Here is a 20,010-nt window from a genome sequence, read left to right on the forward strand (position 1 = left end):
CCTCGGCCTCGGCCTCGGTCTCCGCCGCCCGGCCTCGCCCTCCCTCCGCTGCGCTCCCTCAGCCCCACCCGGCCCAGCCCAACCGTCGCCCGACTCGGCCCGACCAGAGCCGGTGCCTCAGGCCTCAGGAGCACTCCAGACCCCGACCCGACCCAGCCCCGAGCTCGCGGGCGCCGCAGTCCGCGTCCGCCGCGGTCCGTGTGGAACCCGCAACAGCCGAGGGCCCGAAAGGCCCGGGCACCGGGGCGCCGACTAGGCGGCCTCGTGTGGGAGGCAGGGAGTCGCAGCGCAGCCCCCGACCTTCCTCAGCCCGGGCGCGCCGCCATACCGGCCCGGGGCTCGCACTCCCGCGCACACGCTGCCTCCGGAACCAACGTGCGCGGAAGGCGGGGCCGGCGGCGCGGGGCCGGGACCGGACCGCGGCCCGGAAGTGACGCGACGGCGGCGACGGGGCGCGCAGCTCCGCGGGGCGGCGGCGGTAGCGGCCATGGCGCACATCACCATCAACCAGTACCTGCAGCAGGTAACTTTCCTCGGCCAACGGGCATCCTGCCAGCTGTCCTCCCGCTGTCTTGGCCTGCGGGCCAGAGCTGGATCCCGGGCGAGTCTGTCCACCAGCTGCGCTGGAGCCCCTGGCCGCGCTCTCAGTTTAGGGGCGTGTGGGGAGGGGGGACAAAGTGGTGGAAGTAACGGGGGGACAGAGCAAGTGGTACGGCTGCGAGCCGGTCTGTGTTAGCGATCCGCTGCTTACATCCTTTGGGAAGTGTGGCTCTCAGGGTTTTGTCCATACAGCCTGTGAACGCAGCAGCACAGCGCAAACATAGGTATTTATGGATTCAAGGCTTGTAGTCTTTCCTCTGAGCTGTGCTAATTCGCAGAACTAGAACCGTGGTAATAGGGATAAGGAAAGGGCGAGTGGGCTTTTTAGAATTTATGAAGGGGACTTCACCAGGGCTTTGCTGAATGAGGATGTGCGGCTGGGGAACGGGGAGGAGGCAAGAACGATTCCTAGGTTTCTAGTTGGGCAACAGATGAGCAGGACAGATTTAGAGGGAAAGACAAATGTAGTCTTGGACGTGTCAAGTTGGAGGTGTCTGTTGACAAGCAGGCCAAGATATCTAGTTGGCAGTTGAATATAGTCTAACAGGATTGGAACCATTAGTTGTTTGGTTAGTTGAGAAAGTTGGTTAAAACGGGAATCATGAAAAAACAGATGCATGCTTTAATCTTAACTTAAAGGATAAGTCCACCTTGGCCTTATCTTTGCAGAGTTAACATTTTTCAATATCAGTTTTTATTTAAAGTTGAACAAGTACGTAGACATTTGAGAACCAATGCGAATATAGAGTCTCTCCAGAATTTTATGCTTTCTTATAACTTTTATCTTCTATGTACTTGTATCTTTTGTATATTTCTAAGTCTCTTACAGTTTTCTTGCCCACACCTAATCCCAGGGTTTGGGGGGAGGGGCACCATGTGTGCCTTGAACAGTGTCTGAGCCACGCAGTGTGCCGTACAGTTTGTGGGCTGGATAGATGCAGGCAGGTGGAGGGGTGTGAGGCCGAGTGATATACCAGTGATCGGACCTCCACGTTCTAGTGAGCAGTGAGTTAGAACTCGTGCTGGTCTGTCTGTCTCAGTTTCCTATGCCTCTGTTTCTCCAGACTACCGCTCGGTCCTGTTCCCTGCGTTCCCAGAGGAGCACTCTGAGAATCTCCTTTAATTGTCTGTCTTCTCTGTTCCACCCCACGGAACAGCGGGGTGGCTGAGAAGAACAGGCATGATGGGTGCTTGGTGAAGGCTTACCGAGAACCAGGCGCTGTGGTACACGGCAGCTCATCATCGTCACTGTTTTCCTAGGAGGTTGGTCCATTGCAAGCCCCATTTTACAGAGGATGTTAAGTGACTTTCCAAGGTCACTGGGCTAGTAAGTGGCACATTCAGACTGGGAGTCCTGGCCCCAGAATCCGTGCTGTGACACCAAGCTCACTACCTCTGCCAGCCCAAGCTTCAGCCATTTCCTGTCCGAGTCAGAACCTGCCTATTCCTCAGCTTCCAAAGTTTATTGTTGCTTGAATCTCAGTGACCCTGTCAGCTTGGACTTATTTCTCACCTTTGCAGCATCCTCGGCCAGCAGTCACCTGTGGACAAGTCGCCTGTCGTTCATTTCCTGTGGTCCCTGTGATAACTTCCATTAGCTGTTGGGTGTGGGATTTGATTTTACCCTCAGTAGCCCATGAGGTGTCTTGTTAGCTTCTTGGATGCTGGCAGAACACATGCGGTTCCTGGGTCAGAGACCAGGGACCTTGTTACTCTGTGTGGCTCCCTGGGCCCGAAGTCCCACAGACGGTGTGACAGGCCCAGAAGGGTGGCTGCACATGTACCTGAGAGAGACAGAACCTGGGGAATCTACCTGGTCTAGCAGGCAGTAAGCAAGTCTGGTTTTTGTCTAGGGTTGGGATGGGGGAGACATTATCTCATTTCTCAAGGTAACTCGTCACATGAACAGCCCTGAGTAACGGCCCTAGTGAAAGAGCCAGTGGTCCGAGTCTTGTAGTGTGGGACCCCCAGCACGAGGGCCCAGGAGGGCTGTCTCTCACCAACCGGCCCGCGGCAACACCCGCTTTCCGCTCAGCACGCGAGTTTTCGCAGGCATTCCATTAGGTTTCTTTTTGAATTAATTTACCTTACATTTCCCCATGTATTTTACTTTAAAGATTTGTTGTTCTCCTTAGAAATAGATCAGTTTGCATGCTTCTTCCCGAGGTGGATCTCTCCGTCACTTCTAGTATCTCTCTGAGGGCTGGTATTATTTTTTTTAGTGTGTTTTATTTCATTCTTTTGTCCGTTACACAAACTCTTATTTCACACGGCAGGTTACTTTTTAAAAGCTGTGTCTACATTAAAATTTTTTTCCTCCAGCTTTTTTCCTGAAAAATTTCAAACCTACAGAAAAGTTGAAAGCATAGAATGGAGAGGTGTGTACCTCTCACCCGGGCGTGTACCCACCATGCTCACCCGTCCTTCCCTCCGGGCCCGTGCGCTTCTTCCCGGCGATCCCGTGGCCTTCACCTTCCTGAGCGTGCGCCTGAGACCCAGGCAGTCCGCTGTGTAACTGCAGCGCCTTTGGTGCATCCGAGAAACTGAACATCAGCGTGAACATCAGTATTTTCCAATGTAGAAGCCATAGTTTAATCCCCACCCCCCACCCCCAATCTTCTTTGGAACCTCTTTTTTGAAACCCAGGGTCCAGTCAGATCACATGGCATTGGGGTGCTTTGCCCTTTAGTCTTCTAGAAGAGTCCTCTTGCCTCTTGGGGAAGGGGGCTTTTATGACCCGTGACCTTGTTTACATGTCCAGGCCCATGGCCACACGTGTACATGCCTCACCAGCTGCCTTTATGTGGCTGTTCCTGGGATTAGATGCGGCTTCAGTCGGCTAGTGTGGCTTTCCCGTGGCCTCTCCCAGCGCTGGGGATGCTGACGGCATCACTTGGTTAGAGAGGCGTCTGCCCATCAGATCACTCCACTGTTGAGGTACCTTTTTGCATTGCGATGAACCTGTAGGCTGTTGGACGGACCCTGAAAACCACTGAGCGTCCTGTTCTCTACACCCTCTCACAAAATGGTTTTCCCAAGTCAGTTATTACGTTATTACGTTAGTGGTTGCCAAGTGGTGATTTCCTATTGTTCTTTCTACATTTACTAGCTAGTATTTCATCAGTTAAACAATGCTTTCCTCTATGCCCCTCTTTTTGGAAGTATCATTATAGATTACTTTTAATACCTAGTTATAATCCAGGACCAATAGTGAGAATGTTATTATTCTTTTTGAAGCTCAAATTGTCCCAGATTTGACCACTGAGAGTCCATTCAAACTGGTTTCTGTGGCTTTTTTTTTTAAACATCTTTATTGGAGTATAATTGCTTTACAATTGTGGGTTAGTTTCTGCTTTATAACGAAGTGAATCCATTATACGTATGTCCCCGTTCTGTGGCTCTTTGACACGTCTCTGTCCTTTTTTGAGCCTGGCCTTGCTTTCTGGCACAATAATATATACTCTAGGCTCGCCTAGTTCTTTCCCTGTCCCAGTGCTGGATTTGCCCTTTCCCCAGGGAGCTCTGGTTCCTTTTAGTGGGGAATAGAATTTAGAAAACAAACCTGAGTGCTAGGTGTGCCCATTGCTACTGGGGAGCCATTAATTCTATGCCTTTTCAGTGGCTGGAGCTAGAAAATGTATTTTTAAGGAATCATGAGTTCGTGAGTAGATGATCCCCCCTGTGGACCAGCTCGGAACCTGGAGAGTGCACGGTGGCCAGCAGCATCCTGGGAAGAGAATTGCCCCCTGGGAGCGCGCAGAGCTAGTGATCTTCACTTGGTGAGGTCTGCAGTCCCTGGTCCAGGCCCACAGGGACCGCTCAACAGGCTGACCTGGGGTCCGGCTGCAGGGTCCAGTGCGGGTGTTAAGTGAAAGGGCCGAAGGTTCTGGGGCGTGACACATTAACAGTGACCGGAGCGGGTGACTGGCCTGTTTGCGATTCTAGTGTCTGCTGAGCAGTGCATCGGTACTTTCAGACTTGCCCATAGTCTGTCGCCAGCCTCCTGTTTTCCGTCACACCCCCTGTGACGGGAAGGTCGTGGGCTATATCAGCTTCTCGGAGGCAGGGGCACTGATTTTGTGTATTTTGTGATGACTCATTATAATACATCAGCAAGTAAGCCTGCACGAATATCTTGTTCCTTGTTGTAAGGTAAATCCCCAGAAGTGGGATTGCTGGCTCAGAATGTAAGTGCATATGTAGTTTGTTGAGTAGTCAAGTGGCAAATTCTTTATTTTGTGAATTGCCTTAGAATTCACAGAATTTCACTGGTGAAACTTTCCCAGTCGATGCTGAGTGTGCAACCGACGAGGAGCTGGGTCCTGGAGGTGTCCAGGCCGCATGGGCCTCCATGCCTCCTGGCCGTCGGGTCACCGGGTGGGAGGGTCACATGCCTCGCCGTTTCCGCAGGCAGCTGCACCCCTTCACCCTCCCACCAGCGGTGGCTGGGGTTCCAGTTGCTTTGTGTTCTCAGCAGCGCTCAGGGTGGTTGGCCTTTCAGTGTTAACCCTGCTGGTGGGCGGTGATGTGAGCACCCCTCGTGGGTGTGCATTCGTGTGTCCTCTTGTGTCGCCCCTGCATGTATTTTCCACACCTGACTTTCTGTGGGTAAATGATGCTGTAGTTCGTGCAGCTTTACGCTTGGCTTTGTCTTCACTTATGTGGTTAGGATTTTTATGTCATTTTTTGCTAAATATAAGTTTAAAATATCATTTGGTTTTCTAATTACAAAATTTCTGCTGTAACGCAGGCCTCCAGTATAGAAATATATAAAATAAAAGTCTCCTCGACCCCCCTGGCTCCCACTCCACTGGCCAGGGGTCAGCTGGTGCGGCCTGGGGCCCCGCATTTCTTCCTGTGCTTACACGTCATATCAATAATTAGTTTTTCTTTTTCTCCAAGATCAAGTTACACAGTTTTTCTGCAACTAATTTTTTTGGAATTAACAGTAAGTATGTTGTGGACACTTTTCCATGTTATTACAAGTAGATCTATTTGATTCTCTTTCACAACACCCAGGCATCCTATTGTGTGACTGTGACATTTATTTGGTCATTGCCTTCCCATTTTTATTTTAAATTTAGGTTGAGTGGAAGTGCTTTGAATTTTGGACATATGCGATTTTCAAGATCTTTTTTCTTTTTCGTAAGCTGTATAAGTGGATTTTCAAATGTTTCTTAGTATGACTGAGTAAAATTGACTACTTCACCTTCATTAATAAGCAGATAATAAACTGATGGCTTATTCTGCTTTTTCGTGGTTTTTAGCGGTAAGTCACCTGTTCGCCTCCAGGATGTCTCATTTTCAAATGCAGTGATTATCTGCTGGCTAAGGAGAGTACTGATTGTTATATTTTGACTCCTTTCAAAGTAGGGAAAGTGAAGTGTAGGGGTGTGCAATGTGCTGTCTAGGTTCCACTAGGACAGAGTGTTTTATTTTCCACTTAGCTCTTCTCTTTCCAAACGCTTCAGGTCTATGAAGCAATTGACACCAGAGACGGGTCATCCCTTGCAGAGCTGGTGTCTTTCAAGCACCCTCATGTTGCCAACCCACGGCTTCAGGTAGGTGGTGGGACCACGCACACAGGTGTCTGAGAGGGTTACAGGGTCACCACCTTCCTAAGAAAAGTTTAGACTTTGAGTAGGAAGGAAACTAATATTGCCACTCTTGTTTGAAAATTGCCAAGTTCCTTCACGATTTATCTAATTCCAATTCATTTATTGAGCATTAATTGAGCACCGTGTCTCAGAGTCTGTCCTGAGATCTGTGCTCGTTTTCCTGCATTTAATTCCCACACGACTTTCTGGGGTTCAGAGAAGTGCAGTAGCGGGGCCAGGTCATCCAAGGTCATCCAGCGGACAGGCAGTGGGGCTCGGGCTCTGCCCAGGCCTGGCTCTCCCTGGAGCCCAAAACCGTGTCCTGTTGCTGCCAGTGCGGTTTTGTTGGCGCGCGGCCGCTTGCGTTGCGCGCTGGCTGCCGCAGAGGCACGTGGGCCTTGCAGAGCCTGCAGCATTTCCTGGCTGGCCGTTTACGTGAGCATCTGCCAGCCCCTGCTCTAAATATAAGCATTCTTCTTTTTTTTTTTAATTAATTAATTAATTTATTTATTTTTGGCTGTGTTGGGTCTTTGTTTCTGTGCGGGGGCTTTCTCCAGTTGCGGCGAGCGGGGGCCACTCTTCATCGCGGTGCGCGGGCCTCTCACTGTCACGGCCTCTCTTGTTGAGGAGCGCAGGCTCAGTAGTTGTGGCTCACGGGCCTAGTTGCTCCGTGGCATGTGGGATCTTCCCGGACCAGGGCTCGAACCCGTGTCCCCTGCATTAGCAGGCAGATTCTCAACCACTGCGCCACCAGGGAAGCCCTGAACTATAAGCGTTCTTGATTCAGATGATAAATGCTCTCCAAGCAATAGCTTCTGTGGAATATATTGTTGATATTTTGTAATGCCCACTTCCTCGCTGATGGCCGTCACGGTGTCGGAGTGTCCTATCAGGGACCTAAATTTTTCTTTCGAAAGAAAGTGCCCTGGGCTTCCCTGGTGGCGCAGTGGTTAAGAGTCCGCCTGCCAATGCAGGGGACACGGGTTCGAGCCCTGGTCCGGGAAGATCCCACATGCCGCGGAGCAATGAAGCCCGTGCGCCACAACTACTGAGCCTGTGCCCTAGAGCCCGTGTGCCACAACTACTGAAGCCCACATGCCTAGAGCCCGTGCTCCGCAACAAGAGAAGCCACTGCAATGAGAAGCCCACGTGCCGCAACAAAGAGTAGCCCCCACTCGCTGCAACTAGAGAAAGCCTGCGTGCAGCAACGAAGACCCAACGCAGCCAAAGATAGATAGATAGATAGATAAAATTAAATTAAATTAAATTAAATTTAAAAAAAATAAAGTGCTCGGGGTCCTGATGGGACTCGGGTTCAGCTTGCTGGCAGGTTGTCCCTGATACACGTATGCTCGCCCATTTGTGACCTGAGGCTGATTCCTTCGCTCCAAAACTCCACGTCCTTCCACGTGACAGCTGCCTCGCTGGGCCCGTTGTCTGCCTGGTTGTTTCGTCAGGGACTGTGGGGTGGTGATCTTTCCCATGCTGTCATTCTCGCTCTCTCATTTATAGAGCTGTATCAGTGTGGATTCACTGAGTCCCTTTCTTTTAAATTCAGTGCACTGCATAATCCACTGCGATGCTTGTGTTATCCAGAATTTGGCCACTGGGAGGCGAGGGCAAGTTCGAGGTGAATGTCTGCTGTCTCCCAGGACCCCGAGTGGGCAGTCCTGTCAGCAGGAAGTGGGCAGGAGCGATTGCTGGCCGCCCGACCCCCTTGCCCCCAGGCACTGTCTCCAGCTCCTTCGACCTCACACGAGGCACATAGTAGCTGCTTAATAAATAGATTAAGAGGTACATGAACATGCCTAGAGTATTTCCTGGCCTGTGGTAGACAAAGCAAATTGTGTTCATCTCCTGCCCTGTACGTAGGTTGTGCTTGATAAATATGTGTGGAAGAAATGAACCTTTTTTTTTGAAGTGCTAAAGTGTGAAGAGTTACTGTCAGCTGTAAAGTGTAAATTCTTTTGAAACAAAGGTTTGTCTAAATCTCTTCCTACATGTTGCATTCTTTCTGTCCCAGTTAATTTTATTTTTACTATTTTTCTTATGATCATTTAGATGGCCTCTCCAGAAGAGAAGTGTCAACAAGTTTTGGAACCCCCTTATGACGAAATGTTTGCAGCTCATTTAAGGTAATCCATGAGTGAGGAAGAAAAACAAGCAAATCTGAAAATTGCTGAACTGACTCTAGGGGTTTTATTTAACATTTTATGCTTGAAGCAGTGAAAAATTTCCTTTGAAAAAGTAGAAAAGTGTGTTTGTAATTTCACTTTGGTAACACCTATGAAAATCTTGTGAAGTTTAAAATACTTTTAAAAAAATGAAATACTTTTGAATTTTAATAAATGTTTTATTCAGGGACCACGTATGTTTTGAAAAGTTAACATGAAATGGTAATCGTGGATGTGTGTGTGTCTTCTGTGTAATGCTCTGAAAAGCATTTGGTATCCGTCCTACTGGTCGCGTAGCGGTCTCTTGTGTGTGTATGTGTCTTCTGTGTAACGCTCTGAAAAGCATTTGGTATCCGTCCTACTGGCTGCATTGGTCTTTTGTGCAGCAGGCTGTGGCGCCCACTATTGACTTGCGTTTTTCATGGAAACGCCCAGTTTTTAACCTTTTGGCCTTACTGGGGAAGAAACTGGAGCAGAGCAGAGCAGTTGAAATTCTGCTTTTTATTCACATGTCATGTCTACTGTTTTCACCTCTAAAGCCTCGATTCGGGCAAGCTCCAGGTGTTACAGTGTGTGGGATTTGGTTGTCCTCCTGCCTGCCCTCTTCTCCGGCGTCCTGAGCAGGCTGGGGTGTGGGGGCAGGGTGGGGCAGACCTGCGGGGCCCCTGAGATCTCTGGAAAAGTTGGAGTGCCACTGTGTTTCTTGTAGCAACTTCCTAGCTCTGTGCAGCATGCGACGAGGCGCCAGGTTTGGGGACGGACTGACTGGTAGTGACACTGCCAGCCGGGCGTCTGGGTAGAGTGTCCTTGCCCATTGATGCCCGAGAAGGGCCATTTGCGTGTTGTTAGTGGAACCTCTGCAGCTGGGCTTCTCCTTCTGGGACTTGAAAGAACAGGCCCAGCATGTAGCGTGGGATTTCCTCCTGTACCCGGTGGTCTCTCGTGAGCCTCCTTGTAATCTGCTGGGTCAGTTGAGAGCAGGGCGTTTTTGCTGGGAGCGAGCAGTGCGGTCCGCGTGGTCCGTGCCGGCTCTCAGCGAGTGCGCGCGCTTGCTGCCCCTCCGCCCTCAGTGCCCACCACTTCCTTTCCAGGTGCACGTACGCGGTGGGGAACCACGACTTCATAGAGGCGTACAAGTGCCAGACCGTCATTGTCCAATATCTTTTGTCGTGGGTGTTACTGTTCAGTGTCTAACAGGTACAGCGGGTTACTTGGGGGCTAAGATCCTGAAACGTCAGGCCAGTTTTAGTCCCGCCTTTAGTTAGAAAGCAGGAGAAGCTCACTTAGCCCTTCCACTCAGGTTCTTAAATGTAGCCTGGCCTTCAGACTGCGTCCAGCCACCTACGTGGTAGGAAGAACACTGGTTATGATTAAGGATTTTAGCATGGCCTTCAGACTGTGTCCAGTCACCTACATGGTGGGGAGGAACACTGGTTATGATTAAGGATTTTATTTATTTCTGTTGTGAAGAATAATACTTTGTTGCCTTTCCATCATTCAGTATAGTTACAGGGATGGGTTAGTCCCCTTGGAGAAATAGAAGAACTTCCAGATCCGGGCACAGATGGAAGAGTGGACGCAGCACACAGCATCATTGAATTGTGGTCACTGAGGGCCTTAATCCAGCCAATGCTGATTTAAGTCACTGAAGTGCTATCTTACGGCTAAGGCCCTGGTCAGTGAGTGTTCTGCTACTGTTTATATGTATCTCCAGACTTTAGTGGCTTTTTTTTTTTTTTCGGCCAAGCCGCACAGCTTGTGGAACCTGGCAGTGAAGGTGCTGAGTCCTAACCACCGGACCTCCAGGGAATTCCCTTTAGCTGCTAATTTTTTAACCATCTTGCTTAGTATACACGGAAGAGAATTGGTTACTGACCAGCCAAGTCTCCTCTGAATTCAAGAATTCTGTAATCAGTGAAATACACTTTATACCACAGATTCTAAAGCACATTATATATAAGTTGTGATCATCTGAGCTCAGAGAAGCCAAATAAGCCAGTTTTAAAAATCTTATAACAGCCTTTTTCTTACTTTGGGGAAAGTATGTCTGAAATAAATGTATTTACGTATACCTAATGATACTCAGATGTTTGTAATGTGGGCTCATGTATTTTTTCCCTTCAAGAACCTGCTGCTGTGATACATAATCTTTTAAGTGGTGAGCTATAGCCCTTACAGTTTAGAACCCTTGTTGTTCTTTAGTCTTTCAATTGTAGCATGACTTGAACTTTTTCTGTCGGACCTTCCTTAATATACTACATCATTCCTACGGGCATTTCAGGCCCACAAAGAAGAAAACTGGTAAGTACAAACAGAAACAGCTGGAAATTAGCAAATGGCTTTTTTCTTTTTTAAAAGCAGAAGTTTTAATTGTGTTTTCGGTGTTGGTATTTAATGTTGTGTGTTGACGTGATAATATCAACACAGATAATGGAGTTTTAATAGTCAGTGTAAACTTAAATGGCAGGTCAGCCAGATTATTTGCAGTGTTTTTCTGTAAATATGAAGTATTTCAGCCATTCCATGCCCCCAAATATTTATTAATATTGTCAATTTCCCTTTAATTGTCAATTTTGAACTTACTTTGGGTTTTAAACTTGGATAAAAGATGTAGATCAGTTACAGTTCATTTGGGATGATGGAATACATAGTAACTGGGTTATTTTAAATTCCTTGGTAAGCTATTTTATGATTTATTAAAAATCTGGGTAAATACTGAAATTCTGTTTATACTAAGATAACTGAAGGCTTGCAAATACCTTTTACTGAAAAAAAAAGAAAACAAAACCCTTTTAAAGTGAAGATCTCTCTTACACATAAAATTAACACTGCCAGCTAGATTTTGAAAAGTCGTTTTGTGACGTTGGTCTGTTGCATACCTTGGGCCCTGTTAGGAGATCGTTGTGAACCACGTCTTGTTTTAATGGAGCTGTTGGCTGGTGGTAGGGGCTGAGAGGAAGGAGACTTCCTGTCCCAGCGTAGGAGGAGGGTGCTGCCAGGGCTGAGCCCCTCGACTCCCCGGGACTCGTGCAGATGGGGAGGGGCTGCCACCTGCCCGGGAGGAGGGTGAGGGAAAGCATAGCAGCCCCTGGGCGTGGGCTGGTGACCCCCTTTCTGGATGGTAGCCCTGGCCTCCCCGCCTCTGGCAATGGAACCTCTGGCCTCAGAGCGTCTTCAGACGTGCTTGTTTTTGCCCCATAGGGCTCTGCCTGTCATGTATGCAGTGGCACTTGACCTTCGAATATTTGCCAATAACGTAAGTTCAGTTTCTGTCACTGTGCTTTTAAACCCAAACTCATTCTCTATCTGTTGCTTAATTTCATATCATCGTTCCACAAATTTTGAGGAACACGTTGGGTTGGTGAATGTGGTGTGGAGAGAGCACGGGGGTGGCTTGGCTCGCGCGTGAGGGCCTGTGCTCTCCCAGCTGTGGAGATGCACCCCGTTCCGTCCCTAGTGTAGCTTCAGGGAGTGCTCAGGGTTCTCTGGAACAAGGAGGATTTCATGAGTCCATTTCCCCTTGGGGTCAGCATAGCCATTTTGGGAGCAGCAGTTCTTAACTTTTTGGTCCTGACAGACACCCCTTTACAGTTTTAAAAACCATCTATAACGTCTGGTTCTGCACAGGACACAGTAGGCGCGTGCTTCTCTCCCTCCTGCTGGGAGTTTTAAGGCCAGCGTGGCTCTGAGAGGTGGAGAGAAGAAGGGGCAGAGCAGCGAGTTCCCCGCGTTTGTTTCCTTCTCATCTCCTGGGCGTCCTGGTTCCGTCCGGCACCCGGGGACACTGACAGTAGGCAGAGACGACGCGGCTCCCTCCCCTGCATCCCACCTCTGGGCGGGGAGCATCCCAGCTGCCTCCGCCCTGGCCTGCAGGCCCAGCCCTGTCCACGGTGGGTGGCTGGTGTGAGCGCAGGCCTGGCTGAAACAAGGAGAGCCACAGTCTTATGACACCCCGGGCATCCAGGATATAATCGAGAGTCCCTTGTCATACCAGGAATCGGGACTCTTGGCCTTTGAGACTCTGAATGGGGGAGATAGTCAGCAAGCACCCGACACCGAGGATGGGGTGGGGATTCCACCCCCGCCGCCATAAAACCCTGGGAGCAGGTGCGAACGCGCTTGAAGCGGGTGGAGACATCTCAGCAAAGAAATGCACGATATAAAGCAGCACCAAGTGGAAATTTGAGAGCGAAAAATATAATAACTTACATAGAAATTATTGAGGACCCCCAGAAGCTTCTGTTCATGTGGGCTATATCAGTACTTACTGTGTTAGAAATTTTAACTGGGGAAATTTTTAATATTGTTCACCTAAAATAATAAACCTTTTATGTGGTAACATAATTGACTTTCTAAATTAAAAAAATATATATATTCAAAGTGAACAAAACGTACAAAAAAGTGGCATTTTTATCCGTTTTGATCTCGTTAATGTATGGCTCAGCGGAAGCCGCTCAGATTCTTAGGTCTGCTTCTGTCACTCTTGGCAGTACCTCGTTTTGGTTGAATGTATGAAGAAGTGTGGCCTCACGTAGATGTACATGGAAGTGGGAGGACTGTTCTAGGAGCCTTTTCAGGTGATCGTAGATGCCCTTCTCTGAGCTACACCTTTTAAAACTACAAGAGCAGTTCCTAAGGTTCATTACAGTGTGGGCTCTGAAGCTTAGCAGTGCCGTTTCCTGCTACATCTGAACCCACTGGTGTGTCCTGCATGCTGCATGGACCTTTCACCCCTGTAGGATTTTGTAACGTTGTACATTGATCATTTGGAGAGTTCTGGTTCACTGAGTTACCCAGACGTTCCAAATGTGACGTATTTCATTACGTGAAAAAACAAAAACCGGGAAAGCTCTACATTTGTTAATATCTCCAGTGACCTCCTCAGAGAAGCCGTGAAGCAATGGAAAGCCGCCGGCTCTTGGTGGTCAGTACAAGTTTCCCAGAGTTCTAAGTTCTTCTTGAAAGTGCAGATGTCATCGGCAGCAGATAACAGCCAGTGTCTGCCTGGGAGTGGCAGGCTCACTTCATTCACTTTCCAGAGCCCCGCGCCGGCCAGTGGCCCATGCCGGCTGGCCAGGCTTTGAGGTTGTTTGTTCCACGGTCCAGCTTGAGGCCTCAACAGTGGCCCCAGTGCTTTTCCTGAAAAACAGACGTGCTGTAGGCGGACTTCCCGCTTCATCGCAAAGAACGCTAAAAATACATGTATTCAAGGCCTAAGACTTACTAATAGTGTTAATATTTACTGCATCCTCACTGACCCTCTGAAGTGAAGTTAGCTGTATTGGTTGGTTGATGGGAGGACGCAGGTGCGCGAGGTTCAGGACAGAGTGGCTGCAAGTTCGGTTGGGGCCGCCGGGCAGGCGCCGGTCCTGTCCATTGCCGTCCTCTGCACCGTCCATGCAAACGTCACGCGCGTGGGAGATGGGGCTTCGCGGCCAAGTAAGAAAAGGCTAGTTAGCAGCGCGTGGCACAGGTCGCGCAGGCTCAGGGAGTCCGTGACCGACTTACTGGCTTGAATTGGTTGAAGAGCGATTTGATTTGTGGAAGAGCTGGAACACGCTGTGGACGCTTCCGTTTTGTAAACGTAGTAGCACAGGCTAGATGGTCTCGCCAGAACCTTTGGGGACGACCCTCCGCTGTGCGTTTTTGCTTCTAGCTGTGCCGTGATCTTCTGTTTAACCGAGGTGTCTAGAGGAGATGAAAAGTGAAGGTTTTTATCTTCTATCAGGCAGATCAGCAGCTGGTAAAGAAAGGGAAGAGCAAAGTTGGGGACATGCTGGAGAAGGCGGCCGAGCTGTTGATGAGCTGCTTCCGCGTCTGCGCCAGCGACACGTGAGCGCCCCGCCGCCCTGCCCGCCCTGCTGGGCGCTGGCCTTGACCCCACGATCGCTGTTAGCTTTTGCTTCAAATAGTCCACTGTCTCACAAGGAAATAAGAGAACAGAACCACCTCTTATGCTGCCGCACACATTTAGCACTTCTGGGCCCACGTGGCCTGCGCTCTGGGTCTCACGCTTTCCGAGGTCCCTCTGTGTCGCCGTGTTTCGGTGGCTGTGACAATAAGAGAAGGTCCTTTTTCCTTTTCCCCAAGCGCTTTATCGCAGTCAGCTTTTACACAACATCGCTGCAAACTGAGCGGTTTTCGTCCGCTGTGGCAAGGCGCTGTATCCCCCGAGTACCCACGGTGTTAGAGAAGACGTCTTCTTTCGTGGCGTTGTAGTCTTCCGTGCACGTGACTCGAGCTGCGGGGCTCTAAAGACGCTAATTTGTTGCGGAAGCTGAGTTTGCGGTTGACATGTGACATCTTTACTTCCGGGCAGCGTTAACATAACCGTTCTCCCCGTAGCCGTGCGGGCATAGAGGACTCCAAGAAGTGGGGCATGCTATTTCTGGTGAATCAGTTATTCAAGATCTATTTTAAGGTAAGAGAGCGCTGCGTCTCTTTGTTGGGTCTGCTTTCCGCCTGTCTTCCCAGACAGCCCTTTTATTCGCTGCCAGCCAGCCTCCCGGGCAAGCGGTCCCCCCGCTCGCCCCCGGCTGCGCACATAATCCTGGGAGCTGGTGTGCGCCCAGGGGCTGCCCGGCGCGAGGGCTGCTGTCAGCGCTTCACGCCCGTGTCCTCTTTAGCCTCCGCCCGGCGAGGCGCGCGCTCGGCTCCAGGGCAAGTGAGGTTCCAGCGCCTCACACCAGTGTCGGTGCGGGGACGGCCAGGCGAGGGGCGCCAGCCGGGCCCTGTGCGGGTGGGCCCTCCGCGGTGGGCGTGGTCGGGCTGTGCAGCTGTGGTGCGGTGTTAGCGTCAAGGCTTCGGTTTTGATGATGTGAATCCCACCGCAAGGAGGCGTGTACTTCGTAACCAGAAGTTTATGTTGGTTCTGCCTATTTATTTAAAATACTGTTTAGGGTAGATTGTTACTCGTTATAGATCAACAAGCTCCATTTGTGTAAACCGCTCATCCGAGCCATCGACAGCTCAAACCTGAAGGACGACTACAGCACTGCGCAGAGGGTGACGTACAGGTACTACGTGGGGCGGAAGGCCATGTTCGACAGCGACTTCAAGCAAGGTGTGTCACTTCTTCTGAGCAGCTGGGGTGGGTTCAGGGGACGTGGTCACTGCCTCCTGTTACTGCTGAAGGTAGACCGTGGGTGTTGGCTGCATCCAAGCTGTGTTTATTTTTGACACTAAGTTGGTTCCACAAGGGAAAGTCCCACGTGAAGTTCCTCGCTCCACACCAGGTCTCTGAGACGGGCGCCAGCATGTCCTTTTCTGGGCACCGGTGTTCCGGCGCAGGCTACAGTCGGTGTTTCCCTATGGCCTCTGCTGGTCCCGTTGGCCCAGGACGTGGAGATGGGGCGGCGCGTAGCTCAGCTCCAGCCGCGGTGGACGAGCCTTTGCGCAGGTGCCATCTTTGGTGCTTGTGGCCGTGCGTGGCGGACCGGTGCCGCGCCAGAGCTGCGCTCGTGAAATCGCATTATGTGGCTCGTGTCACTAGCTTTCTCAAGAATGGGAAGCCACGTTTTTTCTTCTGAGCTTTTGGAGTAGCTGGCACGTGGTGGTCCTTTATGATTCTTCTCTCGTCCTCAGACCAGACTTTCTAAACTCACTTCTCTGACAGTTATTTGCACGTGAAGCCATGTGACTTCAGGCAACACACCGGATGTAAGGAGCACCTCCTCTCCGTGTGTCAACGGCCATGGATGCTCCGATAACAAAAATAACAGCTCTCGGGCTTCCCTGGTGGCGCAGTGGTTGGGAGTCCGCCTGCCGATGCAGGGGACGCAGGTTCGTGCCCTGGTCCGGGAAGATCCCACATGCCGCGGAGCGGCTGGGCCCGTGAGCCATGGCCGCTGAGCCTGCGCCTCCGGAGCCTGTGCTCCGCAGCGGGAGAGGCCACAGCAGTGAGAGGCCCGTGTACTACAAATAATAATAACAACAACAGCTCTCTCATAATAAGTGCTCTGTTTTTTTACTCTGTAGGGTCATGTAGACCAACTTTTCATTTTCTTTCACAAAATCTTTATACATCTACAGCCTTCGAAAGAGGGCTTTTCTTGGTTAGTTCCCCCATCTTTTTCTTTTCCTTTAAATATCAAGCATAAGAAGATAAGTTTTTATTTTTTACTTTTTTAAAATAAATTTATTTATCTATTTATTTATTTTTTGGCCACGTTGGGTCTTCGTTGCTGTGCGCGAGCTTTCTCTAGCTGCAGCGAGCAGGGGCTACTCTTCCCTGTGGTGCGCGGGCTTCTTATTGTGGCGGCTTCTCTTGTTGCGGAGCACGGGCTCTAGAGTGCAGGCTCAGTAGTTGTGGCGCACGGGCTGAGTTGCTCCGTGGGATCTTCCTGGACCAGGGCTTGAACCCCTGTCCCCTGCGTTGGCAGGTGGATTCTTAACCACCGCGCCATGGGGGATGTCCAAGAAGAGAAGCTTTTAAATTACAGCTTACCCCTGAACAACGAGGGGGTTAAGCCCCGTGTGACTCACAGTCAGCCCTGTGCCCACGGTTCCTCCACATCCATGGATCAGCCAGCCGCAGACCACGTGGTAACGTAGTGTTTACCGTTGCAAGTACCTGTGTACAGGTAGACCCGCACAGCTCGGACTGCCTTGTTCAGGGGTCACCTGTACTCTCAGCTGAGGTCTCTGAAGGTATTGCTGTGCTTTTCCTCTGAATATGCACTGAGTGGTATTTTTGAATACCTAACACAGCAGGAAATAATTTGTTAATATTGACGGTAGATATTTGCAGTTCCTGAAGCCTTTCGGGCCTTCATGTAAGGGGGGGTGGTAGCATCAGGCCCAGGGTGGGGACCGTGGGGACCATGTCTGTGTCTGACTCTGCAGCTGAGGAGTACCTGTCCTTTGCTTTTGAGCACTGCCACCGTTTGAGCCAGAAGAACAAAAGGATGGTCCTCATTTATCTCCTTCCTGTGAAGATGCTCCTGGTAAGTGATCTCAGCAGCTCTCACGGGTCCTGTTGTCTACGAGAAGTGGGCAGGTGTCTTACGGCGCGGCCAGTGGTATGTGATGGGTCACAGTCTGAGCTGCACGTGAGCGCACCCCAAAACTGAGGAGGAAGAGCCTTGGGTGTGACCCAGACTACTCTTTCCGTGACTGGCACTTCCAGATCCTTCTGGAAAGGCTTGCCTGTGTTTCCTTTCTCTTGAAGTTCCCTAACTCAAAAGTTTACCATATATAAGACAAGTAAAATAAGTGCATATTATTTTTGTTTCCCCTAAAAATGTAAATTTATAGAAATGGGTTAACGAAGAAAGAAAAAGGTCATTCCAGCCTGTCTGTAGGTATCTTACTTGGTCACTGAAAATTATTTTTGATATTTGTAAAGAAATGACAAATAGCTAGCAAGTTATTTGACTAAAACATCCTCAAAGTAATAGATAGGGCTTCCTTTCCTCCCATTTAAAAATTTTTTAAAATTATCAAAACAACACACACATACTTACCTAGTTCAGGGCGACTTGTAGTGGGAAAGAGACAGTGTCACACCTCCCTCCCCACTGCTAACCCGACTTCACGGGAACAACCAGTTTTAGATTTTTCAGCTGGTTCTTCTAGAAGCTGTTTCTGAATTCCTAAATTGTAGCCTAGTATTGCTTCAGGTGTCACCCGCCTCCTATGATACAGTAATGAGAAGGTCGAGATCGAGGTCAGACGTCACTGACGACAAAACCATGTTTTGGCTAGGTTTTCTGATTTCCAGACCAGCATTGGTTTTTTTTTTTCCCAGTAGACTAGGATGCTTTCAGTTCTTGTTCAGCGACTTAGGAAGAAAGCCTAAGAAACGCAGGTTGCAAGTTTTTCCTTGACAAGAGTTTTATCAGACAATTTGGTTAAAAGGGAAAGCGTTCTTACCCTGGAAATTTACTCTTAGGGTCACATGCCAACCGTCGAGCTCCTGAGGAAGTACCATCTCATGCAGTTTGCGGAGGTGACCAAAGCTGTGAGGTAGAGTATTTTTCCTTTTCCATTTGAGACCTCATAGAAGGTGAAATCAGCACACACGTCCTCGTGTTGTGACAGAACTAATGGCGTTTCGACGCACTCTCGTCCCGGACGTTGTTCTGACTGTGTCTGTGCGTCTGTCCCGCCGCCCAGCGAAGGCAACCTCCTCCTCCTGAACGAGGCTCTGGCCAAGCACGAGACCTTCTTCATCCGGTGCGGCATTTTCCTCATCCTCGAGAAGCTGAAGATTATCACCTACAGGAACCTCTTTAAGAAAGTGTAAGCAGAGTCCATCCTTTTCATTCCGGGGGTAAAATCCGCCTTCCGCGGCCCGCACACTGCCCTGGGCCTGGGCGCTACGGCTGCGCAGGGAGGGGAGCAGAGGTCTGCCCGCCCTTGCGGGAGGAACAACTCAGGTTGCGGTGGAGACCTTGTAACAGACGTTTTAGCGCCAGCCCTGAGAACCAGGCATTTCCCATTGTGCCGGAGAGTGTGGGACCCGTTGCCCATGTCCTCCGTTGGTGACCCGCTGACCCTCCCCACCACCCCTGTCCATCAGGAGGTTGTTCTTTTCTTCCGTGTCAGTCTGGAAGTTGACTCTTCTCTGAGCCCTGGTCCCAGCAGGATCTCAGTTAAACTTCAGTTAAAGTCAGACTTTTTCTGGCTGCGAGGAATATATCAAAATTAGCAAGGACCGCCGTTCATCACACCTGAGACACTGTCCATCGTAAGGTGCTTCTCGATTATAAGGATGTTAAAATGCGAGAACACGTGCATCTGAGACTCAAGCAAATAGTCAGTAAACGTAAAGTATATTTGTACTAGTGGCTTTTTAAAATTGGAAAGTCAGAATTAAAAGCTCTTATTTTTCAAGTGTATCTGGCGGGTGGGAGATGCTTTGTTCCTCTTGAACAGAGGTTTCTCAGCAGATGTTTCTCCTGCTGACTTCGTCCTCACATCCCGTCCCTGATGAGCGTGAGCTCTGTCCCTCTTGCAGGTACCTGTTACTCAAGACACACCAGCTGTCTCTGGATGCGTTCCTGGTTGCCTTGAAGTTCATGCAGGTGGAGGACGTGGACATCGCCGAGGTCCAGTGCATCCTGGCCAACCTGATCTACATGGTGTGTGGCCGCGCCTCCCCCGGGCCCCGCCTTCACTGGGAGCTCTGATGTCTTCCTTGTTCCCAGAGGGCTCTGTGCGGGCGGGGTGGATGCACACGGCACGTATTTCTCTGTTCTCTCCTGTGCGTGTTCACTCGTCCTCCCAGGGAGCTGACTGCACGGTGACTGGGTGGGGGGATACTTGTGCCACAGCGTCAGGTCCTTCACCCCCGCAGGCTTGACGAGACCCAGGCCCAGAAACACGCCGCCTCTGCTCTTCTCCCACAGGGTCACATTAAAGGCTACATCTCGCACCAGCACCAGAAGCTGGTTGTCAGCAAGCAGAACCCGTTCCCCCCGCTGTCCACGGTGTGCTGACCCCGCCCCCGGCCCCGGGGACAGGGAGTCGGGCCATCCTGGTTCGTATCCTGCCGAGAACTCGTCCTCCGCGGCTGGAGTCTCTCGGGTCTTTCCCGGGGGAGGCTGAGACCTCAGTGTCTCTGCCATCACGGCTGACGGATATGCACCTCACAGAGGCCTGGCATCCCCTTCTCAGAAAGCACAGCCGTCTCCGCT

General features: G+C 50.3%; 1 protein-coding gene across 4 annotated transcripts; it reads left to right on the forward strand.

The window, feature by feature from the left end:
• The first annotated feature begins 394 nt into the window (after positions 1-394).
• On the forward strand, positions 395-20,010 carry PCID2 (PCI domain containing 2). 4 transcript variants are annotated; one of them, XM_004273593.4, is made up of 14 exons: positions 395-523; positions 6,072-6,161; positions 8,259-8,332; positions 9,463-9,528; positions 10,631-10,672; positions 11,573-11,627; positions 14,100-14,203; positions 14,717-14,792; positions 15,293-15,434; positions 17,216-17,316; positions 18,264-18,337; positions 18,488-18,613; positions 19,332-19,455; positions 19,723-20,010. In XM_004273593.4, exons 1-14 carry the CDS (start codon positions 488-490, stop codon positions 19,810-19,812), a joined length of 1,200 nt encoding a protein of 399 aa, XP_004273641.1. In that variant the 5' UTR covers positions 395-487; the 3' UTR covers positions 19,813-20,010. The 4 variants fall into 4 exon arrangements, with proteins under 4 accessions (XP_004273641.1, XP_049557233.1, XP_049557234.1 ...); XM_049701276.1 differs by having other exon boundaries at positions 405-523; positions 6,048-6,161; XM_049701277.1 differs by lacking the exon at positions 19,723-20,010 and having other exon boundaries at positions 405-523; positions 6,048-6,161; positions 17,245-17,316; positions 19,332-19,419.

Source organism: Orcinus orca, chromosome 18 (assembly GCF_937001465.1).
Source record: "Orcinus orca chromosome 18, mOrcOrc1.1, whole genome shotgun sequence".
In the NCBI taxonomy this organism is placed as follows: Eukaryota; Metazoa; Chordata; class Mammalia; order Artiodactyla; family Delphinidae; genus Orcinus; species Orcinus orca.

What these genes read in the sequence shown, in the direction of transcription:
- PCID2 (XM_049701276.1), top strand. Translation starts at nt 488, where the DNA reads ATGGCGCACATCACCATCAACCAGTACCTGCAGCAG. An exon ending in TTCGAATATTTGCCAATAAC is followed by an intron (nt 11,628 to 14,099) that starts GTAAGTTCAGTT and finishes ATCTTCTATCAG; the next exon opens with GCAGATCAGCAGCTGGTAAA. An exon ending in GAGGTGACCAAAGCTGTGAG is followed by an intron (nt 18,338 to 18,487) that starts GTAGAGTATTTT and finishes CCCGCCGCCCAG; the next exon opens with CGAAGGCAACCTCCTCCTCC.